Source organism: Pristis pectinata, chromosome 29 (assembly GCF_009764475.1).
Source record: "Pristis pectinata isolate sPriPec2 chromosome 29, sPriPec2.1.pri, whole genome shotgun sequence".
NCBI lineage: Eukaryota > Metazoa > Chordata > Chondrichthyes > Rhinopristiformes > Pristidae > Pristis > Pristis pectinata.
The window spans coordinates 18806631-18833724 of record NC_067433.1 but is presented as its reverse complement, the minus strand read 5'-3'; the positions used below and the strand labels follow the sequence as shown (position 1 = coordinate 18833724).

Sequence of the window (27094 nt, the reverse complement as noted above, 5' to 3'; positions counted from 1 at the left end):
GTCCTCTTTGGGGTTAGAGGGTGTGGGTTTGGGTGGCACTGCGCTCTGGGTAACTGTCGTGCATTTTGTAGATGATAGGTGAGGGGAATGAGTGTGGCTTTTAGACAGGCACACGCATATGCAGAGAATGGAGGGATATGGATCATTTAGCATTGTGTCTGGCCTTGTGGGCCGAAGGGCATGTTCCTGTGCTGTTCTGTGTTCAATGGTGGGATGCCATTCCAACAGGTTGCTTTGTCCTGGATGATGTTGAGCTTCTTGAGAAGGGTTGACCCTGCACTTATCCAGGCACATGGAGAGTATTCTGTCACACTCCTGACATGTGCCTTTCAGATGACGAAAGGGCTTTGGGAAGCCAGGAAGTGAGTCACTTACTGCAGGATCCTTCAGCTCCGACCTACCGTTGTATCCATGGGATTTAAGTGGTTGCTCCAGCTGAGGTTCTGGTCAGCGGTGGGTGAACCAAGGATTTTGATGATGGGGGATTCAGCAATGGTAATGCCATTGAATGTTGAGGGTAGACGATTGGGCTCTCCCTTGTTGGAGATGGCCATTGCCTGGCACTTCTGCCACTTATCAGCCCATGTTGTCCAGGAACATAAGCACCTGTTGATGAGGACAAAGGGAACTGCTAAACCGAAATGGCAGAAGAATAACTACTGTGCTTTTTCTCTCCTGCAGTGTTATCTAAAAACAACAAACCCATCCACACAACTATTTTGAATCCTCACGTCCACTTGATTGGAGAAGATGCTGCCTGCATAGCATACATACGACTCACCCAGTACATAGACATTCAGGGTAGGCCGCGGACAACCCAGTCAGAGGAGACGCGGGTCTGGCACCGCCGGGACAGCAAATGGCAGAACGTTCACTTCCACTGCTCGGGTGCCCCAGCAGCACCACTCCAGTGAAGGTACGATTGTGGGCTTGTGAATGAAATGGCAGCACAGCCAAAGGAGGGGAAACTGAGATCGTTTAAACAGACGTCACTTAGCATGGCCACACATCTGCTTCATTTTCTCAGCACTAGGATGGTTGCCTACGATGGGTTTCTGTTTCAGCTATGGAAGTTTTAAGCCTTGTGAACCCCACCCTTCGTGTCTGTGCTACAGTCCCCACAAAACTCGGAGAAGTTCTGACGTTACTCAGCAGTGAGCCCACCTCCCTGTGTGATCAACGTTTGCTGTGAATTCTTACCCCCCTCCCCCTTTTCAACTGTTCCTAACACCCATCCATTTGCAATCATTGTTGAATTCCACAAGTACTAAACAAGGGTTCACTTGTGTGCATGTGTTTCCTTCGTAGAACCAGCCCTGCACCTCTGGTCATTTCACTCATCCAGTTTTTCAACCCATATTTCAGCAATGGCGGGTCTCAGCAGGCAAGGCCAAGTCTCCGTCTCTACTGTATTGTGATATTGCCTGTTAGTGCTCTACAGACTAACTTTAATCATTTGTGGTTGTGTAGCAAATGGTTTTAACCTCCCTTGTCACTGTGTGCTGTACAATCCATTGGTATGTCTGTTAGTATTCAATGATCCAAGTACAGCACTCTCCATGTGCTTTTGTGAACAGACACGCTTGCCTTCATCGGTTGGGGCATCGAGTACAAGTCATGTTGCAGCTGTGTAACACCTTGGTTAGACCACATTTGGAGTATTGTGTGCAGTTCTGGTCGCCCCATCATGGGAAGGATGTGGGGGCTTTGGAGGGGGTGCAGAGGAGATTTGCCAGGATTAGAGAGGATGAGCTACAAGGAGAGGTTGGACAGACTCAGGTTGTTTTCACTGGAGCATTGGAGGCTGAGGGGAGATCTGATAGAAGTTTATAAAATTACGAGTGGCATAGATCGGATAAATAATCAGTCTTTTTCCCAGGGTAGAAACGTCAAATGCTAGAGGGAATAGCTTTAAGCTGACAGGGGGAAAGTTTAAGGAAGATGTGCGGGGCAAGGTTTTTAAAACAGAAAGAGGTGGGTGCCTGGAATGTGCTGCCAGGGTTGGTGATGGAGGCAGATACAATAGTGGCATTTAAAAGGCTTTTAGACAGGAACATGAACATGGAAGGATAGGGATCATGTGTAGGTAGATGCGATTACTTTCATTTGGAATCATGGTCGGCACAGACATTGTGGGCTGAAGGGCCTGTTCCTGTGCTGTACTGTTCTGTGAATACATCTAATGAGCACACATGTTCAGTGCCTGAAAGGAACACTTTTCTACCTCCAGTACTACACTTGAAAACACAAGAATGGCATCTTGGCTTCCTTTCAAAATCTGCGTTCATGTAGAATTCAGATCTCTATCAAGCTGCCCAGCTCAGCAAATGCCAGGGTCTGTACACAGTTGCTTATATTAATGAAGTGGCAGCTCCACTCTGGCCTCACTGTATTCTTGCCTTTGGTAAATCAGCCTGCTTTTATATTTGGTTTCTCTCTCCCACAGAGCTGAAGAAGTTAACAGAGTTGTGTCCCGAGCAAACATTCTCGCTGAGCCGCCATCTGGTGGCCCCTGAAGACCAGCAGTGACATGCACGTGTCCGCATGCACATTATGCTCCTGGTGGCTGCATAATTGTCACGTTCGTGGAACTATATGGTGTTTCTTTCAGCCGTCTCAAGATGCAGACATTAACAAAAAAAACAAAAAAAATTTACAAAAGGCTACAGTATATGTACTTTATATAATTCATATTTGATGGCAGTGATTTGTACAATTCATTCAAAACATTTGCCAAAGCATGAAGGTTAAAATTTAATGGTGATTATCCTAATGTTGGAGGGTTAGTGTTCCATTTTACATTTTCTTGTACACTAAAGATGTGTCATTTGTTCTTTCGAAAGCATAGATTTTGATGTAGTTATGCTTGTTTCAGTGGAACTCAGGGCAGCTGGAAACAAGGCCCTGTCGCTTCCGCTGACACTTCTTGCGTGGTTTAAGGCAGAAGACGGCCAACTAAATTAAACAGCCAATACTTCATTCAAACAGGCCTCATGACTAGTTTCTAAATGGGAAAACAAAGTAGTCTTCTGCCATCACCAAATTGTGACAGGAAGTTGCTCCTGTGCAACTTAAATACATGAAGAAACACGGCAACATGATTTATCATTTCTTATGCCTTTTGTGTGTGTATTGAAAAAGTTAGCTCAATTTATGGATTTTTCTCTCGTTTTGTGTGAAATGTGTTTATTTGATATAACAAAGTTTAAAGTAAATAACTTAAAAAGGTAACAGGTACATCAGTTATGTGAAAATTGAAAAGATTCAGTAGAATTCCTCCCAGATTATATTCATTTAAGAAGTGAATGAGTTAACTATATCATAATTAAAGTAGCAAGATCCAATACAGTGTTCTTTACTGTTTCCTTATACTGTGCTACCAACTCTAGAGTTTATGAGAAACCTGTTGCCATCTATTAACTGTATATGCATTTTTACAGAGTTGATGCATGTTATATATTTATAGCCAATAATTTTGTGTTTAACTGCCATATGGGTTCAGATGATGTACCAAGTTTTACTGCTTTAAATTGCACATTCTTGGATGCGTGTAGTAATACAATGTGATGCCTAAGCTCAGTGTGGCTGGACAGCCTCTCGGAAAGGCATGATCACTTTGTTGTTTCTTTGTTAAGCTTGTGTAGAAAATAGTTTACTGAAATGGACAAAAGAATTTTTTTGCATGACATAATTAACCCTGTTAGTTTCTAAAATGATTGCCTGTAGAGCTATACGTTTCTCTTTGCCTCTCCTTTCTGAGCTTTGTAACAGCAACTTTTTTGTCTGATGATGTGTAATGGAAACCTGGTTTGCATGCATTCTACCAACCGTTTAACGATTTTGTGCAGGGGCTGTGAAAACGCATCAAGAGGACTCCTCTTTTCGTGTTTTTATGGATGTTTTAAATTAGACAGCTAGGGGTCTTAATCGTAATGAGCTGTGCGTGGATCATATTTTTTTAATTTTTTTTTACGAGGGCTGTGGAACCCATGAATTAAACAAATGAGTTTTACCTCATTTTATGCCTCGTGTGGCTTGAAGTGTGGAAAAGTTGATTTTGCTGGAGATATTTTTACGGTTGAAAATGATGGACTATATTTGCTTTTTACACAGCAACTTGCCTGAATATGAAATGTGATTTCTTTTTAATTATTCAAGTTCTCTGCAGCTGAACTTCTGTCAGGTCTGGTTTATATGAGGACAAAAACATTATGTTACAGGATGTGGTCTATGTGTTCCTCTCACCATTTAAAAATTGTTGATATGTTAGAAATAAAACTTGACTCTATGACTATTGTGTGAAACGACTGCTTTGTGAATGAATGAGTCGTAAGTTATTGACTGTGTATACGTTTCAATTAATCGCAATTAAATAGTAAAATATTGCCCGAATATGAATAAACTGTAGTAGTCCTAATGAAGACTTTGGGGGGGGGGGGGGTCGAAAATAGACTTGTCACATGGTGCCTGCTTTGGGTGACAGCGTTGTAGCAGCACCCTCTTTCCCTCTCACATTCCCTTTTTCCTCCCATCTCCACTTATCCTCGCTCTCCTGTTCCTCTTTCACCTTTTCCATGCCCTCTCTCCATCGTTCCCCCACCTTCCCTCTTCACCCCCCTCTCTCTATCCCTCCCTCTTCTCCCACTATATCCCCTCCCCTCCACCTTACCTCTCTCCCTTTCCACCCCCTCTCCCCACCCTCCTTTTTCCTATTTACCCCCTTCTCTCTCCAAAGAACACAAGGAAACAGTAAGAGGCCCTTCAAGCCTGCCCCACTAATCACATGATCATGGCCGATCGATGTTGGCCTCTTCTGTGCCAGTTCCCCATAACCCTCAGTTCCTTGGTCTTTCAACAAATTTGTACATCTGTTGATCCGGCCTCCACCGCCCTTGGAGGCAGAAAATTCCAGAGATTCACCACATAATTTTCAACATAGTTTTAAGTGACCACATAGTTTTAAGTGATTAGCCCTTATTTTGTAGGTACATCCCCACAAATCTCCCACTAGTGAAAACACCTACCCTGTCAAACCCCCTTAGGATCTTGTACGTCTGAATCAGCTCACCCTTCATTCTTCTAACTCCAAGGAATACAGGCCCAAACTGTCCAGCCTCTCTTTTTAGGACAACCCTCCCACCCCAGGAATTAGCCTCAGGAATCTCCTTTAGACTGCATCCAATATCCTAAGGGGGCTAAATCTACAAAGTATTCCAGGTGTGGCCTCACCAACACCCTGGACAACTGTAACCAACCCTCCCTTTTCTTAACCTCCAACCCCTTTGCAATAAAGGCCAACATGCCGTTTGCCTTCTTAACTACTCGTTGGACCTCACTGCTAACTTTTTGTGATTCATGCACTAGAACACCTGGATCCCTCTGAATTTCATTCGTTTACAGTCTCTTTCCATTTAGATAATAATCTGCTTCTTACTGAATACATGACCTCACACTTCCCCACGTTAAACTCCATTCACCAGGTTTTCACCCGACGTAGCTATATCCTGTTGCAGAATCACAAATGTCCTCATACTTTCCACCTATTTTCCTATCATTTGTAAACTTGGAAACCTTGCATTTTGTTCCCTTCTCTGGCTCATTAATGTGAACAGTGAACAATTGAAGACCAAGAACTGATCCCTGGGGTACTCCACGAGTTACATCCCTCCAGCCTGAAAGGAACCCATTTATTCCAACTCCTTGTTTTCTACGTGACAGTTTTAAATCCGTGCGAATGAATTTCTAACACTAGTATTTTCTGCCCCACCTTGTTCAGACTTTGTCAATTCCCCTCTCAATCTTGATGCAGGGTTTCAACCCAAAACATTGACAATTCCTTTCCCCTCACAAATGCTGCTCGACCTGCTGAGTTCCTCCAGCAGATTGTTTGTTCCCCCCCAACTATCATAATCCACAGCACTTTCATTTCCTCTTGATTTATTAAACATCCTGTTCTTGCAGCCCTCCCCCTCCTATTTAGTTTAAAGCCCGGTCCACAACCCTATTCCTGCGATTTGCCAGGACACTGGTCCCAGTATGAATCAGGTGAAGCCCAATCCAACGAACCAACTCTCTCCTTCCCCACTACTGGTGCCAGTTTCTCATGAATTGGAACCCATTTCTACCATACCGAGCTTCGAGCCACAGTTACCGCTCTAATCCTATTTTACCCTTCGCCAGTTTGCACATGGCTCGGGTAATAATCCAGAGATTATCACCCCTGTAGATCTGCTTTCAGTTTTGCCCCGAGTTCCTTGTAACCCCTCATCAGAACCTCCACCCTGGTTCTGCCTGTGTAGTTAGTGCCAATGTGGACCATGGATCCTCCCACTCCCACTTTCTCTCCAGCACAGAAGAGATGTCCTTAAGAGAACATCTCTTAAGAGAACCCTGGTCCTAGACAGGCATCAAAGCCTCTGGGACTCGGTCTCTGTGGCAGACAGCGTGTTACCCTATCCCATATGACTACCACCTTTTTATCCCACCACTTGAATGGCTCCCTGTGTGATGGCGCTATGCAGTCCCCACCCTCATCCACACAGGGAGCAAGAACCCCGTATCCGTTGGACAAGGGAAAGGGCTGAGGCTCCTTGGAAGTATCCTCTGGATCCCTCTACCTGGTTCTTTTGCAGTCACAGTGTCTTGTCTCTCGCCATTCGCCAAATCAGACTCCTGCTTATAAACACACAAAGCGCTGGAGGAACTCAGTGGGTCAGGCAGCGTCTACGGAGGGAAATGGACAGTTGCTCCAGATTTCCAGCATCTGCAGTCTCTTGTGTCTCCATCTCATCAACCCTCAGCAGAAGTTCCTTGAGCAGCCATCCTAATCCCCTGCCTTCTCTCCTTCCCCTCTTCCCTCCCCTGCCCACTCTCCCTTCCCCTTCTACCCCATCCTTCTTTCCACTATCCTCCACCGCCCGCCCTCTCCCCCATCTCCCATCCCTGCCCCCTGACTTCCCTTTGTCCCTCTCCCTCCCCCTCTTCACTATCCCTCCCCTCTTTTCTCCCCTGCCCTCTATCCCTTCCTTCCACTCCCCCCTTCCTTCTTTTCCCCTGCCACCCACTCCCCTTCTCCTCAGAAATGGTTACAGAAAGCAGCAGAGAGATTTAAAGGTTATAACATCGACTCAAAGGACACCAGGGCAGAAAGTTAGTGAATCCGATCAGGAGAAAAGGAAAAGGCAGGTCATGTTTTAAAATCTGTGCCGATATGTGGATCCTGCCGTGCGGACTGAACCGGCCACGTGCTACAATGCTCGGACAGGGCTCTGGGTGTTGACATACTGTGGATTATTGACAGTGATGTTGAACTGCGTTGGGCATCCAGGATGGCTGGTGCAGGCTCAGTCACCGATAAATCAGATGGAGGATCCACGATAAATCATGGAGGATCATTATCATTAATATCATGGTTCATTTGCACACTGCCTTTTTATGATTTTTTATATACTTTATATTTGTGTAAGTATGTTTGTTTTATTTTATAGTTATAATTGCTCTTATCAATTTACTGTTTTGGTTTTTATTAGGCAAGGGAGTGCCATCGTAATCTCGTTGTGTTGTTGTTGCAACAGTACAATGACAAATAAAGAAATAAACAGAAGGCACGGTACAAACACCCTGCAACAGCCTGCTCCCACCTCATGCCTTCCCGTGTCCTGTTCACTCTGCCTTCACAAAGGTGACCCTTTCTCCCAGTCACTGCATGCTCCCCCTCCCCACCTCTTTCAGTTACATCCCCATGCAACCCCCCATCCTCCGTCCCCTCCCCTCCCCATCGGCCCCCCTCACCCCCTCATCCCCCGTCCCCTCCCCATCCCCCGTCCCCCCACCCCTCCCCCGATCCCCCGTCCCCTCCCCATCCCCCGTCCCCCCCACCCCTCCCCCCATCCCCCGTCCCCCCCACCCCTCCCCCCATCCCCCGTCCCCCCCCCTCATCCCCCGTCCCCTCCTCACTCCTACCCCACACCTCCGTCTCCCACCGACAGACCGCAGGGATCGGGAGCAGGCCGCTCGGCCCACACCTGCTGCTGTGACAGCCCCATGGTCGGCCCTCCCCCCTCCCCCCAGGACCTTCGATGGCAGGGCCCCACCCTCACAGCCCACAGCTCCGGCTGCTCTGCGGACCCCTCACGGTCCATCGCCCCGAGGCCGCCCTGCCCACCCTGTCCATGCCGACGACCGGGTGCCCCTCTGCGCCGCGGCGATGCTCGGGGTCCCGGACTCACGGTAAATCCCCTCAAAGGCGGCAGCGCCAAACCTCCGCCCGGGCCCGGCCGAGCATGCGCACACCTCCCGTCACCGGCCCGGCCGAGCATGCGCACACCTCCCGTCACCGGCCCGGCCGAGCATGCGCACACCTCCCGTCACCGGCCCGGCCGAGCATGCGCACACCTCCCGTCACCGGCCCGGCCGAGCATGCGCACACCTCCCGTCACCGGCCCGGCCGAGCATGCGCACACCTCCCGTCACCGGCCCGGCCGAGCATGCGCACTGCTTGGCCCAACCCCTTCCCCCCGCACGCGCAATTACCGTTAGTGACTAAACGGTTCCGTTCAGAGGACGTTGTGAACGGTCGATCTGTTGTGAACAATTAATCTGTTGTGAACGGTTGATCTGCTGTCGGTGATCCGCAATGTAAACAAATCCGTGTCTGCCGTTAGAATGCTGTCAGCCCCCATAATCCTGTGCGAACGCACCATGGCGGCGCCCGTCACAGCCCGGAGCTGCAGCCGGCGGACGGTAAATGTCCCGGCGGGAGGGCGGGAGGGGCCGGGGTCCGGTCCCGGCGGGAGGGCGGGAGGGGCCGGGGTCCGGTCCCGGCGGGAGGGAGGGAGTGGCCGGGGTCCGGTCCCGGAGGGAGGGAGGGGCCGGGGTCCGGTCCCGGAGGGAGGGAGGGAGGGGCCGGGGTCCGGTCCCGGAGGGAGGGAGGGAGTGGCCGGGGTCCGGTCCCGGAGGGAGGGAGGGAGTGGCCGGGGTCCGGTCCCGGAGGGAGGGAGGGAGGGGCCGGGGTCCGGTCCCGGAGGGAGGGAGGGAGGGGCCGGGGTCCGGTCCCGGAGGGAGGGAGGGAGTGGCCGGGGTCCGGTCCCGGAGGGAGGGAGGGGCTGGGGTCCGGTCCCCGGGTCCCGGCTGGAGGGAGGGGCTGGGGTCCGGTCCCGGCGGGAGGGTCAGGTCCCCGGGTCCCGGAGGGAGGGTCAGGTCCCCAGGTCCCGGCGGGAGGGGGGGGGGGGGGCTGGGGTCCGGTCCCGGCGGGAGGGTCCGGTCCGGTCCGGTGTCGGTCGTTGTTTTCTTTCCACCAGTTTGCTTGTGAAATCCCGTCTGAAGCCTTGTTGACAAATCAGAGACCAGCGCAGGACCAGGGCGTCTGCGCCGGGCTAATTAAACACTCAACTCCACTCATCCCCTCTGCCTACACACTGTCCATCCCGCCACTCTCTGTCTAAGAGCCTCTTAAACGTCGCTATCATATCTGCCTCCACCACCACCCCTGGCAGTGCAGTTCAGGCACCCACCACTCTGTATAAAAAAAACGTGCCCCGCACATCTGCTTTGAACTTTCCCCCTCTCACCTCCAGTCTGTGCCCTCTAGCATTAGACATTTCAACCCTGGGAAAGATACCGGCTGTCAACCCTACCTATGCCTCTCATAATCTTATAAACTTCTTTCAGGTCTCCCCTCAGCCCTCCACCGCTCCAGAGAAAGCAACCCAAGTTTGTCCAACCTCTCCTTATAGCTTATGCCCTCTAATCCAGGCAGCATCCTGGTGAATCTCTTCTGCACCCTCTCCAAAGCCTCCACATCCTTCCTGTAATGTGGCAACTAGAATTGAATGCAATACTCCAGCTGCAGCCTTATCCACTCAGACATGAACTGTCAAGCTCCAGGGCAAGGTTTGCATATATACCTGTTTCTCAGTCAGACCGAACCCTCCCCCCTCCCCCCCCCCCCCCAGCACAACTCCCCCTTGGTCATTCCCCTGCCCTCAGAGTGAAACTTATTTGTATGCACAGGTGCAATGAAAAACTTACTTGCAGCAGCCTCACAGGCACATAACACCAGCTGCACAACATTCACAAGAGAAACAAATTATACAAAATTATACAAGAAAGAACACAAAAAGAGCAACAAAAAAAGTCCATTATAATACAGTAGTCAATGTGGTCATAGTGTTGCTCTACTGAGGTAGTGATTAGGAAGTGAATGGTTGAAGGGAAGTAGCTGTTCTTGAACCTGGTGATGTGGGACTACAATCTTCTGTACCTCCTGCCTGATGGTAGCAGTGAGAAGATGGCATGACCCGGATGGCAGGGATCTTTGATGATAGATGTTGCCTCCTTGCGGCAGCACCTCATGTAGATACTGCCAATGGTGGGGAGGGATATACCCGTGACGTATTGGGCTGAGACAATTACTCTCTGCAGTTTCTTGCATCCCTGCACATTTGAATTGCAGTATGTGAAGGTTCATACTGTACACTAAATTGTGGCCAATGATTTGACCATGGCCAAAGTTAAATTGCCCTTTAGTGGCTGTTCATCTTTACCTCCCTTTTAAACCCTAGCACAGCATTTTCACCCCTTCACTCATCTGGCACCACTCAGTCAGGGAAGATTAAAACCTGGTCAGGCTGTTCTTAAAAAAAGCAAAGACTCTATAAACAGGGATGCATCTCAGGGCAGACACAAGAGACTGTTGATCTAGATTCCAGCATCTACAATCTGCTGGGGGAACTCAGCAGATAGAGCAGCATCTGTGGGAGGAAAGGAATTGTCGACATTTCGGGTTGAGACCCTGCATCAGTCCTTTTCCTCCCACAGATGCTTCGCAACCTGCTGTGTTCCTCCAGCAGACTGTTTGCTGATGTATTTCAGAGGCCTGGCAATTTATCCACTTCCAAAACAAAATGCTAAACTCCTACGTCAGCATCTTTCTGCCACAGCCCAACTCTTTTTGTCCATTTGTAGTGGCTGTTTTCAGAACAGAAACCAGAGAAATTTTAAGCTGTGTGTAGACAAATTGAGCAGGCTTGTTCTTTTAAAAAAGGATCCAAAGTGTTTAAACGGGGTCATAGATTACAAGAACAGCATCTTTTATTTTAATCAATTTTTATTGCTGTGACTGGAGGCCTTGGTATCATGGAGTCTGAGAAAAGTGTTCAAATATCATGAAATAGTTTTGATGGAATAAGAATGAACAGAGTGGTTCCTGAGGTAGAAAAGCTGAGGGAAAGGGAGAACTTTCTCTTATAAACACAGTGAGCTGTTATGGTCTGGAACACATTTCATGGACGATGTGAAGGAACTTGGATAAACTTGAGGACAAATGATTTGCAATACCAAGAGGAAAGTGCACGAAAATAAGTAATCAGATAGCTCTGTCAAAGACCTGGCACCAGCAGGATGGGCTGTTCCTGCACAAATTGGTCTGAAATACTATGATTCTATAAAGTTATCCTCTCCTTTGCTGCTAGTAATAAACTAAGCTGCATAGAAGTAAAGATATTTAAATTGTGTGTTTAAGCCACAGTTCAGAGTGTGTTGCCAAGAATAACTTGAAATCCAACTTTTTAATTAATGTTGTAATTTAAGCACGTACAAAGAATTGAATTCAAAACAATCCCAGTTGAAGTTGCTCACACTGTACCCATGAATTGCAGGTTGAGTCACTTTGGCAATGTGTCTGGAAGAGAAATATTCAGACAACGTCATCATGTTTAAAGGTAAATAACAAGCATTATCAAGTGTTATGACCAATATCTTTAGAGATTGGCTTGAATTAACCCATTGTCACAAAACAAACTTGGATGGATTTTTAACTGGTGAGAGATTTGCCATTTGGGAGGGATGGAGGTGACTTGAAGTGAAATAGAGAGGTAATTGACTGGAGGTCACATTCAAAAATAATCAACCAAAGAACTGGAGAAGTTGAACAATTTCTCAGCAGTTGGAGATATCTCAATATCTGGAACACACTGCCTGAAACAGTGGGAGATCAAATTCCACGGTGACTTTCCTCAGGCAACTGAACATTCCCGTATAACCCTGAAAACTAATTCTCTTCAGGTAAAAGGCTGCAGTGGGAAACTAAATCATACAGTTCTTTAAAAGAGCTAGCATGGGTATGATGGGATGAATGGCCTCCACAATTCTGATTCCAAGTACTACATTTCAATATAATCCATTGCCAGTTTACAGCCTAGAAATTATTGTTGGCAGTATTAGCCAAAATCCAGCTCTCATTTTTAAAATTAGTCTTCTGGCATGTTGGTAACTTGAGGATTTGCTGCTGTTCATCACTGTCCAAGTAATGTGTACAATAACTAATGCTTCAGTCATCCCTGCGTACAATATTCAGCTGCAGGTCGGTGTCATAGACTTTCCCAGTTGGGATTGGGGAACCTGTTCCTCAATCACTGCTCCAATTCAGACTGCTAAAGTAACAATTCCAGGCTAGCCCAAAACAGCAGTGGGAAGTATACATCACTTGTTGATGGTAGCTGATGATGATGATGATTTTGGAAAATAAATAATTCAGCACCATCCATTTGTTTTACCCTGCATCATAATTACATGATTTTTATCCCAATGTAGAATACCAGGTTCCTTTTTCCAACCTTGCCCTAACCATCAACCACAGTTCCCACACATTGCAAAACTTGCCTACTTGACTTCCAACTCATGAAGTGCATACAAAGGAATCTCCTCATAAACTGCCTTGTGATGCAGGCTGACTCATTACAGATTGTTGAATTTTGGGCTTGTTTTATTAGCAGGGGAGACAACTTTTATACTCCATGTCCCTTGCAATGAAGGCCAAATGCCTATTAGCTTTCCTAATTTTTGCTGCATTACCTCATTTTGGGGGCGGGGGAAGGGCGTAAATTGTTTCAGCTGCCTTGCAGTGTTAAAAGGAAAAGATACTAAAACATAGACTCCTGTTTCTAGAACCGAGCAGCCCGCATTCGAGTTGCCAAAGGTGATAAGCCGGTTACTTATGAGCAGGCGCATCCACCTCACTACATTGCTCACAGGAAAGGTTGGCTGTCCCAGCACACAAGTAAGTGGGTTGTAACTTTCTTTCATTGGACATTACTTGCTTTTGAGTACAGAAACTCTGCAAAAAAAAACTAAAAGAATTAATAAAAATGCAACATGTAAAAAGGATAATTTTTTGTTTAAACTGCTTCCCAATAAACATAAGAAATAGCAGCAGCCATTTAGCCTCTAGAACCTGCTCTGCCATTCAGTAACAAAATGGATGATCCAATCTTGGTGTCAACAACTCTTTCCTGCTCTCCCCTCAATCCTGAATAGTTTAAGTATCTGTCTGTCTTTGAATATATTCATCGACTCCTCCTCCACACCATTCTGCAGTAGAGAAATCCAAAGATTCACAGGGCTCGTTCTGAGATTATGGCCCCTAGTTCTTGATAAACTCCAAAGAATTTAGGCCCAGCCTTTCCAACCTTTCTCATTCAACAACCCCTTCATCCCAGGAATCAACCTCATGAACCTTCTCTGCACTGCCTCTAATACAAGTAAATATGGAGACCAAATTACACACAAAATTCCAGGTGGTACCAGCACCCTGTAAAGTTGCATCAAAACATCCCAACTTTTATACTCCATGTCCCCTGCAATAAAGGCCAACTGCCTATTAGCTTTCCTAATTAATTGTTGTATCTGCACATGAACTTTCATGGACCACAATACCAAGATCCCTTCACTGTAAGATTTTGTGGTCTCACAAAATTAAAAAAATTCATTATCCCTCCCAGTTGGTAACCTCACATTTTCCCCACATCAAACTCCAGCTGCCGACTTCTTACCCATTCATTTAACCTTCTATCTCCATGCAGGCTATTTGTGTCCTTCTCCCCACTTGCTAACCCACCCATCTTTGTTACTTAGGCAAATTTGACTCCTGTCCACTTATTCCCTTCATCCAAGTCACTAATAAATATTATAATTAGATGAGGGCCCAGCACGGAACCCTGTGGCAGCCAAGTAATTATTGTTAATATGAAAGTAACCCATCTAACATTTTTCCTGTTAACCATTCCCATATCCATACCACAATATTACCTCAAATCTTTGTGGCACTTGATCAAATGCCCTCCGGAAATCCAAATGCCACTACTGATATCACTTTCTAACCAATACATCTGCTAAATCTGCAGTAACCTCCTTAAAGATGCTAAGATGCAGGCCACCAGCTCCAGGGAACTTGCCAGCCTTTAATCCCCATTAGTTTGCCTGGTACTTTGTCTCTAGTGTTTGTTTTAAGTTCCTCCCTCACTATAGCACCTTTATCATCACCACTGGGATGTTTTCAGTCTACTGTGAAGACTGAGCCAAAGTAATTAGAATGTCATTTCTCAATTTCCCGTTATTAATTCCCCATTCCCTTCTAAAGGAAGAATGTTTACTTTGGCTACTCTTGTACAATGGAAGCCCTTACTATCTGTTCTATTATTTGCAAGTTAACCGTCAAACTGCTTCTTCCCTTTGGAAAATTGAGAAACCAGCCAGGGATGACTTAAAATTACATTCTTGGGTTGTTAACCTTCAACACTGTGCCTTCTCATGGAATCGTACAGCACTGAAATGGTCCCCCTCAGCTCACTGTGATATCCATCTACACTAATCCCATTGGCTTGCATTAGGCCCATATCCCTCTTCACCCTTACTATTCAAGTACCTGTCCAGACTCATTTTAAACATAATTGTATCTGCCTCAACACCTCCTCTGGCAGCTCGTTCCAGATATTCACTACCATCTGGAAAAATTTACCTCTCAGATCTAACTTTCTCTCTTCTCACCTTAAATCTGATCTCAGATCTCCTGCCTGGGAAAGAGACTATCTATGCCCCTCAATTTTATAAATCTCTACATTGTCCCTACATTCCAGTGAGAATACAAAGAGCCTATCCAATCTCTCCCTTGTAAGTACATCCTTTCTGAATCTCTTCTGCACTCTCTCTATTGCTACCACATCCTTCCTGTAGTGTTTTGACCAGAACTGTACACTGTACTTAAGTGTGGTCTAACCAGTGATTTGTACGACGGTAACGTCCCAACTCTTGTACTCATGTCTCAGCCTAGGGAGGCAAACATGCCAAAGGCTTCTTTCACTATTCTATCCACTGGTGCCTCCATTTTAAGGGACTTGTGCCTCAAGATCTCTCCGTACATCAGTGCTCCCAAGGCCCCTGCCATGTACACTACATGTCCTACCAGAATTTGACCTCCCAAAGTGCATTACCTCAATTCTTGTCTGGAGTAAATTCCATTTTCCATCACTCTGCCGAACTTTCCAGCTGATCCACGTCCCACCGTATCCACAGACAACCTTCTTTGCTATCTACAACTCCACCAATTTTTGTGTCGTCTGAAAACTTGCTAATCAGACCACCTACATTTCTCAGCACAGATCCCCACAGTACAAGCATTTGTTACAGATTTCCAGTCACAAAGTAACCATTCCCCCTATCACCAGCAATTTTGGATGCAGCTTGCCAACCCACCTCAGACCCCTCGTGTCTTAACTCTCTGGGCCAACCTACCATGTGGGGCATTGTCGAAGTTCTCTTTCAATTTGATGCACTCTTGATCAGCCAGGGTTGGAGCATCCTTTTAGAGCCTCTCTCTTCAGAATACACCTTTGTTAAGATTAATGAAATGTCTCCTCAAGTGTCTACCCTTGCTGATCCATCTTCCCACTGGAACAACTTGTTGGGAAACTAATTGCACATTAGTACAAGATTGAGTTATTCTTAAAAGCTGTTTAATATGCCATATTATTCTATCTTCAAATAATTCAAACAAATTTCACATCATAAGACAATGAAAATAAATCTAATTCATTAATGGCATGTAGATGCAACAAGTGACTAGCTGAGAGATGGAGGTGCGCCTGCCTGAGGGTGGTGCTATTGAGGGCTCGGATGTTAAGTTGATGTCACTTGAAGAGCTGCCAGTGCAGCACACAGTTAAAAACGTCTTTGATATCTTCAGGCAATCTGGATGGTGAAGAGGGAGCTGCAGATCGCACAATTGAAGATGTTTTCATCCGTAAGTTTATCTATGGAACTTTCCACGGATGTCTGGCCAATGAGATCATGCTGAAGAGAAGAGCAAACACCATTATCATCTGTGCCATCTTCATTCAGAAACTTCCTCCACAAAAATTTTATTTTCTAATAGGCTATACAGAGACTCTGCTCTCCTACCTGTACAAATGTCCAGTCAAAATGGAAGTGCAGACAGTGGATAAGAAGATTGTGTACAAATATATCTGACAGAATGCACAGAAACAATACTCCCTGGATATTGAATGAGTGGCATTGCCTGATTTGTTTCTTTTAAATAAACATCTGCTCTGCTTGGTGATTTGGATCCTAGACAGAAAGTGCTGCAGTAATTTGAAGCATTTTTCATAAGTACCTTTTCCAAATTTTGGCCTTTAGTTGCCTTCTCAAAGCCATTCCATATTCATGGTTGTAACACGGGGTATTTCAATGGCATTGTAAGGTCACTCACACTGAACTCCATGCCATCTCCAGCACAAGTTAAAGTACAAGGGAACATTAAACCATTAACAAAAAAAGCAGTAAATTTCCAGATACACCAGTCATCTATTACCGAGTACTCTGCCCGAAGGAAAAGAAGAACATTTTGCAAAACCAAATTCTCAGCTTCCCAGTCTTAAATCATTTCCCAGTTAACCACCATTAAGTGGGTTCACAGTAGCTAGGAGAGGATTTGATAGACTAGGCGGGCAGATCGCCCCTTTCTATATAACTGAGGTAGGCCACCAGGGGTACGCAGGAGGCAAACACAGTCCTAGACCCTGCAGCATTACCATAGACAGCTGCTGTGTGCATTGAGCCAACAGGTTGTTGCCAATCTTCAGTCCTACTGCTGCAGTAAAGGGATGTTTAAAGCACCCAATGGTCATCTTTACTAAAGGCACAGTATATTGTAAGTGTGTTTGTACTCTTGGTCACATATTAATAAAAGGACAATGTAAAATTCCTGGGTTTCACTGTTTTAAACATGATAGAGAGGGGGGGTTGTAAAAGGTGGAGGGGTTGCACTACCAACAATGGAAAATGTCACAGCAGTACTCAGAGGGGACATGCTGGAGGGCTCATCAACAGAGGCAACTTGGGTGGAGCTCAAAAATAAGAAAAGTGCAATTACACTGATGGGATTATACTATAGGCCCCCCAATAGCCACTGAGAGGTGGAGGGACAGATATGTAGACAGATTATGGAAAGGTGCAGAAACAACAGGGTTGTCATACTGTGATACTTTAATTTCCCCAGTATTGATTGGAACTTCCTTAATACAAGAAGCTTAGATGAGTTGGGATTTCTTCAGTGCATCCAAGAGGGGTATTGAAACAGTCTGTGGAGAGTCCAACTAGAGGAGAGAACATACTGGACCTAATTATGGGAAATGAGCCAGGCCAGGTGACAGACCTGATAGTGGGGGAACATTTTGGGAATAGAGACCACAACTCATTATGTTTTAAGATAGTTATGAGTAAGGGTAAAATTGGATTTTGCAGGAAGGTACTAAATTGGGGGAGGGCAGATTACAACAGCAGAAGACAGGAGCTAAGGAGTGTTGATTGGGAGCAGCTGCTATCGGACAAGTCTGTGACTGACATGTGGGGGTTGTTTAAAGACCAGCTGATCAGAGTTCAGCACATTTCTGTACAGAGGGGATAGGGATGGTAAGGTAAGGGAACCTTGGATGACCTGAGATCTCCTAAATTTAGTCAGGAAGAAAAAGGAAGCAGACACAAGGTACAGGAAGCTAAAAATAGACTGGGTCCTTGTGGAAATAAAGGATAGCAGGAAAGTGCTCAAACAGGCAATTAGGAAGGTCAAAAGGGGCCATGAAATGTCCGCAAGCAGGATCAAGGAGAATCCCAAGGGACTTTATACTTGCATTAAGAAAAAGAGGTTAACTAAGGAGAGGGTAGGTCCATTCAAGGATAAAGGAGGGAATTTGTGCTTGGAATCAGCAAGTGGCTGAGGTACTAAATGAGTACTTTGTGTCAGTATTTACTGAGGAGGATTTTGAGGATAGAGTGGGGAATGCTAATGTGCTGGGGCATTTTGAGATTAAGGAGGAGATAGTGCTGGGTCTTCTGAAACGCATTCAGGTGGATAAATCCCCAGGGCCTGATGGCATATATCCCATAATATTGAAAGTAGCAAGTGAGGAGATTGCTGGGGCTTTGACAAAGACCTTTGTGTCCTCACTAGCAACAGGCAAGATCCTGGAGTAGCAGCAAATGTTGTGCCTTTGTTCAAGGGAAATAGGGATAATCCAGGTAATTATAGGCCAGTGAGCCTCACATCAATGGCAGGGAAGCTATTGGAGAGGGTACTAAGGGATAGAATTTATGCACATTCGGAAGGGCTGCTTAGGGACAGTCACCATGGCTTTGTGTGGTGCAGGTCATGCCTTACAAACTTGACTGAGGTGACAAAGGTGCTTGATGAGGGTAAGGCAGTGGACATTATCTCATGGACTTTAAGGCATTTGATAGGTTCCTCACGGTAGGTTGATCAGAAGATAAAGATGCATGGGATCCAGGGTGAAAACTGGCTTGCCCATAGAAGACACAGAGTAGGGGTGGAAGACTGTTATTCTTGCTGGAGGTCTGTGACCAGTGGTGTTCTGCAAGGATTGGTGCTGGGACCTCTTGGTTGTGATATATATCAATGACTTGGATGAAAATGTAAGTGGGTGGATCAGCAAGTTTGCAGATGACACCAAGATTGGCAGAGTTGTGGGCAGTGTAAAGGACTATCAAAGAATACAGCAGGATATAGATCAGTTACAGATATAGGCAGAGAAGTGGCAGATTGAGTTTTATCCAGGCAAGTGTGAGGTGTTGCACTTTGGGAGGTCAAATGAAAGGAGTAAGTATACAGTTAATGGTAGGCCCCTTAATAGCATTAAAGTACAGAGGGATCTTGGGGTCCAAGTCCATAGTTCACAGAAAGTGGCTACGCAAATGGATAAGGTGGTAAAGAAGGCATATGGCATGCTTGCCTTCATTGGTAGGGGTGTTAAGAGTAAGGAAGTCATGCTGCAGCTATATAAAACTTTAGTCAATCTGCACGGAGTATTGTGTGCAGTTCTGGTTGCCCCATTATAGGAAGGACATGGAGACTCTAGAAAGGGTGCAGAAGAGATTTACCAGGATGTTTCCTAGATTAGGTGTATGAAAAAACAAGGTTGGACAAACTTGGGTTGTTCTCTCTAGAGCATTGGAGACCTGATGGAGGTTTTTAAAAATTATGAGAGGCACATATAGGGTAGACGTCAGAATTTTTTTCCCAGGTAAAAATGTCAAATACCAGAGGATGTGCTTTTAAGGTTGGGGGTGGGTGGGTGGGTGGGGTGGGGTGGGGTGGGGTGGGGAGTTTAAAAGGTGATGTGAGGGGAAAGGTTTTTTTTAAACTCAGCGGTAGGTGCCTGGAATGCATTACTTGGGGTAGTAGTGGAAGCAGGCAGTTTGATGGAGTTAAAGGGGTTTTTACATAGACACATGAATACGAAGGGAATGGAGGGACATGGATGATAAACAGAAAGAGGACATTTAGTACAAGTTGGCATCAAGAACCATAACTGTGGGCCGAATGGCCTGTCTCATGCTGTATGTTAAAATCTTGTGTTTTTACACAAACTACAACCAATACACTACTGCTTAAATAACTGAGAATACAACCCGGACTAACAAACCAGAGACCCTACTTCAAACCCTATATGGCTGCTGAGGAATTTTAAGCTTAGTTATTTAAACAATTCTGACTTTTAATAGCACTTATTCTAAGTAATGGTGACAATCAGGTGAACTGTAAAACCATCAAGTTGTTTTTAAAACAAAACAAACCTCGTTCACTAGTTAGTTTGAGAAGGGAAATCTGCTGCACTGAGCAAGTCTGCCCTACTCATGACTACTTGACAAGTTTATGGGCATCATGTACATAGTTCACTGAACATGGTAACACAGTTAGGGTGGTGAAGGTGTATGGCATCCTTGCCTTCATCAGTCAGAGCATTGAATACAAAAGTTGGGGTGTCATGTTACAGCTGTACAGGACGTTGGGGAGACCACACTTGGAGCATTGAACACAGTTCTGGTTGCTATGCTATAGGAAGGGTGTGATTAAGCTAGACAGGGTGCTGAGAAGATTCACAAGGTTGTTGCTGGGACTGGAGGGCTCGAGTTACGAGAGATTGGATAGGATGGGACTGTTTTCCAAGAGTCTTTTCCCCCAGGGTAGGGGAGTCTAAACCTCGAGGGCACAGGTTTAAGGTGAGAGGGGAAAGATTTAAAGGGGGATCTGAGGGGCAAGATTTTCCATGCAGACAGTGATGGGTGTATGGAACAAGCTGCCAGAAGAAGACATAGAAACGAGTACAATTATAATGTTTAAAAGGCATTGGGACAGATATATGGAAGAGTTTAGAGGGATATGGGCCAAACACAGGCAAATGGCACTACCTCAGGTAGGCACCTTGGTCGGCATGGACAAGTCAGGCCGAAGGGCCTGTTTCTCCATGCATTATGACGTATAATGTCTTCTCACTTGGTTCAGGCTTGGTACATCTGTGATTTACTTTGGAATTGGTTTTGCTACATTAAAGGCACTAGAGAAACAGCTGCCGTTTTAGGTTATGTTGGAAGGTAAATGTGCCTCCTGATTATTTCTGTGCCCATGTTTTCCCACTCGCCTTCATATCCCTCAAATCCCATACAAAGAAAATACCGCGCAGGGTTTTAGACTCAGTACCAACACCAGGTAACCGAAACATGAGAAAATTGATGGAGGATTTGCATTAAGATAGCCTCGTACAACATCACAAGGTTCACAAAAGTCAGGCTAGTTTCCACAATCAACAGCCTTTCCATTTCTGGAGTTATAGTGGCAGAGTCGTACAGCAGCGAAATAGGCCCTTCGGCCCACCATGTTCATGCCAACCTTTTCCCCCATCTACACCAATCCTATTTTCCTGTATTTTTCTATGCCTTGCCTATTTAACTGCCTGTATAAATGGGTTATATATCATTTAAGCCCAGAAAGTTTCAAACTTTAGTTTCTACCTCGCATCTCTTCTTGATTACACCATGAAAACATACAGCATTCTGCCACATCCCTTTAAATTTTCCCCACTGTGTTGGAAGTTGCGTTTCCTCTCCATTTCCTCAATCTCCTCCCTTCAACTCCCTCTTTGTTCTCAACGCCAATCTTATCACCTCCTTACACCGGGTTCTGAACTTGAACCCACGTAATGTGCAGATCCACCTGGCTTCACATTCCTCTTTAAAAGTTTGAAGCCAGTCTAATAGAATAGCAGAGAAACAGGCTATTCTGATTAATGCCAATCTTTCTCTCAGGGCTCCTTCCATTTTATTTTACCTAATCTCATCAGCATAGTTTATCCCTCTCTCCCCTGTGTTTAACCAGCTGTTCCTTAAATACATCAATACTCTTCATCTTAACCATTGTATCTTCAGATAATTAAACCCTTTGGGTTAATCCCTTCTGTTCTTCAAAGCACAATCCATTTGTTTGGATTTGTAAAATTTCTTACCTAATCTAATTGTGATTAGAGAACGACACAAGAAATACAGCCCCTTGAACCTCCTCTGCCATTGTGATCAGAGCTAACCTTGTGTGTCATTCACTTTCCCACCCAATCCACTGTTCCTCTGAAAGCCTGTTTAAAAATCTGTTCACTTCAGCCTTGAGAATTCTCAACAACTGTATATTGATTTGATAGTGAACTTCAGTGATTTACATTGCTCTCTCGAACCCACTTCATCATTCAATTAGATCTTGGCTGATCCTTTATCTCATCCATGTTCTTGTTTTTTTCTCCACTTCTCCAACAAAAGAGCTGGTCATTGAGCTCGAAGCAGGGCAGAGTACACACCCATCTGTATCAATAGTGCTGAGGTGGGGATGTTTGAGAGCTTCAAGTTCCTAGGTGGAAATATCAGCAATAACTTGTCCTGGTCCAGCCAGATGGATATCATGGCCAAGAAAGCACATCAGCACCTCTACTTCCTCAGCAGGCTAAGAAAATTTGGTATGTCCCCAGTGACCCTCACCAATTTTTTGCAAATGCAATAATGAAAGCATTCTATCTGGATAAATCACAGCCTGGTATAGCAACTGCTCTGCCCAAGACCACAAGAAACTGCAGAGAGTCGTGAACACAACCCAGTTTATCACGAAAACTAGTCTCCCTGCCATCAACACTTCCCGCTGCCTCAGGAAAGCAGCCAACATAATCAAGGAACCCTCCCACCCCAGTCATCATCCACTTGGATTTCTTGCCCATTGGATTGGAATCCAAGTTACAAGACGGTCACTTACCTGCATCTTGCTGCCACTTTGCCAGTATTGTGCTCTCCCATTGTTACTGGGGTGTAGGACAAGCTGAGGAGTTTTGTGCTTTTAACTTCACATCCAGGATGTGGGCATCACTGCTGAGAAAGAGACAGTGGGCTGACTCCCTGAACTGCTGCAATCTTTATAGCAATGGTGCTGTTTCATGATTGGTTGGATGATTTACCAGATCGTCACACAAAGACTAAAGTTAGAAAATCAGTGCCAGGGTTTAATCTGGAGGACATGAAGTTCCCAAAGTTTGGTTTTGGACTTGAGCACATCCAAGCCAAGTACTGTTCACTGCATCCACCAGAATCGTGCCCAATCACCAACTTGCAGAAGCAGCAAATCCCATAGGAGGCTAGTCAACCCAGTCAAAAAAATACAAAGGCCAAATTTGCCCATTGGTTTCCTCTTCACGAGAACTTTCTTAAAGAAACCTTATTTATACAACAGCTGTCCCTGAGAGAAGCATCAACCTGGCATGCATAACGTGCACAATTATTTTATTCATACACATATTTCATAGATGTTTGTTAATAAAGCAATTAACAACTATTTCAAGATAAAAATATGCAACAACTCAAACAATCTTGTTGCTAAACACGGTGGAAGGAGATAAAGATATTTGGATTTATTTGAAGGTGGCACGGTAGCGTAGCGGTTAGTGCAACACTATTACAGCACCAGCGATCAGGGTTCGATTCCCGTCGCTGTCTGTAAGGAGTTTGTACGTTCTCCCCGTGTCTGCGTGGGTTTCCTCCGGGTGCTCCGGTTTCCTCCCACATTGCAAAGACGTACGAGTAGGTTAATTGCGTTTAAAATGGGCGGTGCGGACTCGTTGGGCCGGAAGGGCCTGTTACCACACTGTAAATAAAATTTTAAAAATAATATGATTTAACACAGAGTTTGGTGCTCTTTGCTTCTCATAAAACAGTGCATTCACATGACTAGTTTCTGTTCCACCTCTACATAAATATACACAATATGAAATCTCACCCCGTACTGTTTAGTTCCTCAGGTTTAGCAATGTCCCAGCGTACATCAACCAGTGCATAACAACGGCGTTCTTTCCCATCATTGAATGAAGTTGGTTGATCTTTTATTTCTTCCCCCTCTTCCCTTAAACCAACTAACCCAATTAACCACTTAAACCCTCCTCCCTCCATGGTTCTCCTTGCCATTCATAAACCCAAACCTCTCCAAAACACCACTGCCATACCCTATTCTGCATCATCGCTCTTGCCAGTCACTTCAATCTACAGTAAACTACATCAACATCCCATCTTCTCATTCGACCAATTTGTGTCTCGGTCAATACATCCCACAATTATTCCTCACACCCATTCAGCTATCTTCTCCAGCCTCCAATTCCATTTTGAAATGTTCTGTGCAACTTCTAGTGGCTCTGTTCCCCTCCTGCATTTTGAAGCTCCATCACTTCCATTTCACGTCCCTCCTACTCTCCAACCGACTCAGTCTGTCTCCATCCATAAGGCATGTGATTTTCTTGACTAAAATTATTAAATGTCAGTCATTCTGGCTGCCTGCAGATTGTGCCCATCTTAAAAAAAACTGAAAGCAGACCCTCTACTTTAAAGTTATTCCTACCCCACCCACTCCCTATAGAACATTGGATTGTCATTAAAACTTACTAGAATGTAACCATGGCAAAATACTGAACGTAATTTTTTTTAATAGAAGTTATCTCTGGTATTAATAGTATACAATAGAATCATTCTTACATTCAAATACATAAAATTCAATAACAAACTGCCCAGCTACTGAGGATGGAACAATATCTATGTGCATTCAACCTTTTTCAATCCACAAATTACAGTATATGTGGAGACAAGAAGGTTGCATAACTTGCAATCTGTAAACAAATAGTAACACAAGATCATCTTTGCAAATAGCACCCCACCCCTCCCCAAAGTGTTAAAAAAGGGTTGATGCTAGTGTGCCATCAGCTTTATGAACACTCTAATCCTGCCTTTGTTTTTTTTTACAGAGATTAATTATTCACTAAGTAAATCTGGTGTGCTATAACAAACCAGATTAACTTTGTATTTTAAGTAAATGGTAATATATACAACTGCTTTTGCCAATTTGCAATGCAACGGTGTTGAACAATACACAAGGAACAGTCCACTATTTGGGAGTGAGCCTTATCGATTGCCAATTAGTCAACACAAGGTGATACGGGAAAATATACTGGACCAAATGTCCATAAATTAAGTCACAAAATCTAATATAGTTGTGAAATAATACCAAACTATCACTAGCATTTGACTGGAGTTGAACTTTGTGCATTTTCTTTTGTATAAACGGCATCCAAAAGAGGAAGATTTGTTCCTGATTTTCAGAACAACTCAAAAGCCCTTGTAATGCAGATGTATAACACTGAATGTCTATTTATGTCACATCATTGCAGCTGTGGCCAATTGTGAAGGTTGGATCCTGGCAGTGGGCTCTTCAGAGGAATTCCTTCAAAGACACTTCTCTGAACTTGCTACTGTCAAGACAGGGAAAAGATCTTAACAGAAAGTAATATAACCAGAACACAACTATCTGGGAATGAATACTGGAGCTCTGGTGCCCATGTCCCAACAACTGAACATTGCAAGTATTCCCTGAAGTTTGTTGTGGCAAGGCCTCTATTCGGATTGGTTTTCCAGCTTGTTTACACAGCCTCATACTCTTCAAACAAAATTATACACTTCTAAGAAATGCAAACAGAGTCAAAACCAGTTATCGTGCTAACCATAAAGAGCACTATTTTGAGATTTACTGCAGCAACACCCACCCTTTTGAACAGTCAGTTGAGTTCAGAAGCTGGATAAGGATAGCATTCCCCATAAATAACTCATCTGCACTTTCTTGGCGACCAGCAATCAGAGCATGATTTGAAAATGTAACAAGGTTTCGTGAGGCTTCTTCACCTCGGTTATTATTTGCACTGCCACCGTCAATACAATCCAGATGGAATGGACAATGCCAGACTAGTATGGAGCTGGCCTGCGTATTGGGCCAGGCCTGCTTTCTGAGATTGCTCCTGTGCTAATACTTCAGTGTGGTGAGCACACCCCTTACACCCATCATTCTGGCCCATTTATCCAGAACTTTACCCAAGACCACAGCAAGGAAAGGTATCAACCACTTCCATTGGTTGGCAAACCCTTGTACAACCCAACAGATCAGTCTAATCTCAGGTCTGAGAGTTCAAAGCCTTTTTTTTCCTTCAATATCACTCTGATCTGACCGGAACAACGTTCTTTCAGAAAATGTCATTCAAAATGATTGAATGAGACTTGCTAAAGTTACACTTGAGGGAACCCCTAAATAATTCACTGCTAACCATACAGATAAGAACAAGATTACTAGACTAAACTCAGTTTCCAACCCTGCATTTCATGTAAATGGTTACACATGTATTATCTGAATTCTATGCTAAAACTTTGCACTTTGAGTTCAAGATTGATTGATGACTAAGATATGTTATTAAGTCTATCCAGATACAAAACTCTCATTGTCAAACTCTCATTCATAGAGTGTAACCACCAACACACTCAATAAATGGACACACTTCCAGCTCTGTTACTCTATATGGAATGGAACACCATAGGTTAAAACCATGCTCGTGTGTTTACACATGTAAAATAGCATTCCTTTCAATTACCAAAGACAATCAAGTAGAATCACAACATAACTGCTTTCTATTACCAGGTAACTAAAGTAGACCCAGTAGGCTGTGGAGGTTACAGATAAAATTCCACATTGACCAGCAAAAATCTTCTTCCATTAATCCTTTATGGAGTTCAGCAGGTATATACATCCAACCGTGGTGTTCAAAATAAAAAGATTGAGGGCTTCCAACCAGAAGATTTTATTTTCCATTCCAACTTTGGCCTTGGCAGCCAGGGAGTACAAGTGTAACTAATTAAATAAATCCAGGATTAACGAAATCTGCCATCCTCACCCATTGCGGCCTTAATGCAATTCCATGTTCATTAATGAGGATAATTTTTTTAATTGCCATGTCAGTTTTGGGGAAACCAAGGACAGACAATAAATTGCCACAATGCCCATAATCCGTGAAGAAATAAATGATTTAGAGGCTGCTGGTCATCAAAAACTGGTCAGTTTTTTGGCAGCAAAGTGAAGCAAGAGGTAACGCTGGCATCTCACAGCTCCAGTTACCCAGGTTCCATCCTGGCCTCTAGTGCTGCCTGTGTCCAGCTTGGACATTCTCTTTTTCCACCACTTGGATTTCCTCTGGGTGTTCCAGTTTCCCAAAGACCTGCTGTTGGGTTGGTTAATGGGCTGTTGTAAGTTACCCCTAGTGTAGGAGGGTGGGCTTGGGAGAGAGAATGGGTTATAGGGAATAATGGGATTGTTCAGAGCTGGTATAGACTTGACAGGTCAAACAAAAGCCTTCTATTGCATAAAAATATGAAATATTAAATCATCAATGTAACTAGCCTGGGACTAACATGCACGACATGTTTTGCTCTTATGTAATTTGGAGGAAGATGATACATTCACACCTGATTAAGGTTTCGTTATAAAGCAATGATATTTCCTATCCATTCAAGAGTGCAAAATCTTATTTCTAATATCAAACTACCCATCTGGCTCACACACTTCACCTAGTAATACTGT

General features: G+C 44.7%; 2 protein-coding genes across 52 annotated transcripts in view; both read left to right on the top strand.

The window, feature by feature from the left end:
- Positions 1-4291, top strand: part of LOC127584370 (calcium/calmodulin-dependent protein kinase type II subunit beta) — a 254845-nt gene extending 250554 nt beyond the window's left edge. For all 50 annotated transcript variants that reach the window (XM_052041093.1, XM_052041108.1, XM_052041096.1 and 47 more), the window contains 2 exons: positions 682-916; positions 2447-4291. In XM_052041093.1, the coding sequence (XP_051897053.1) occupies positions 682-914 (233 nt within the window). In that variant the 3' untranslated portion in view covers positions 915-916; positions 2447-4291. The remainder of the gene's footprint in view (positions 1-681; positions 917-2446) is intronic.
- Positions 4292-8506: 4215 nt separating this feature from the next.
- Positions 8507-17038, top strand: mrps24 (mitochondrial ribosomal protein S24). 2 transcript variants are annotated; one of them, XM_052041029.1, is made up of 4 exons: positions 8507-8742; positions 11658-11720; positions 12946-13057; positions 16019-17038. In XM_052041029.1, exons 1-4 carry the CDS (start codon positions 8665-8667, stop codon positions 16300-16302), a joined length of 537 nt encoding a protein of 178 aa, XP_051896989.1. In that variant the 5' UTR covers positions 8507-8664; the 3' UTR covers positions 16303-17038. The 2 variants fall into 2 exon arrangements, with proteins under 2 accessions (XP_051896989.1, XP_051896991.1); XM_052041031.1 differs by lacking the exon at positions 11658-11720 and having other exon boundaries at positions 16019-17028.
- The last annotated feature ends 10056 nt before the right edge of the window (positions 17039-27094 follow it).

Bases quoted from the DNA above. Each gene is read 5' to 3' on its own strand.
- mrps24 (XM_052041029.1), top strand. From the start codon at position 8,665: ATGCTGTCAGCCCCCATAATCCTGTGCGAACGCACCATGGCGGCGCCC. The intron at 11,721-12,945 runs GTAAATAACAAG...TCCTGTTTCTAG, and splicing joins CAACGTCATCATGTTTAAAG to AACCGAGCAGCCCGCATTCG. The intron at 13,058-16,018 runs GTAAGTGGGTTG...TGATATCTTCAG, and splicing joins TTGGCTGTCCCAGCACACAA to GCAATCTGGATGGTGAAGAG.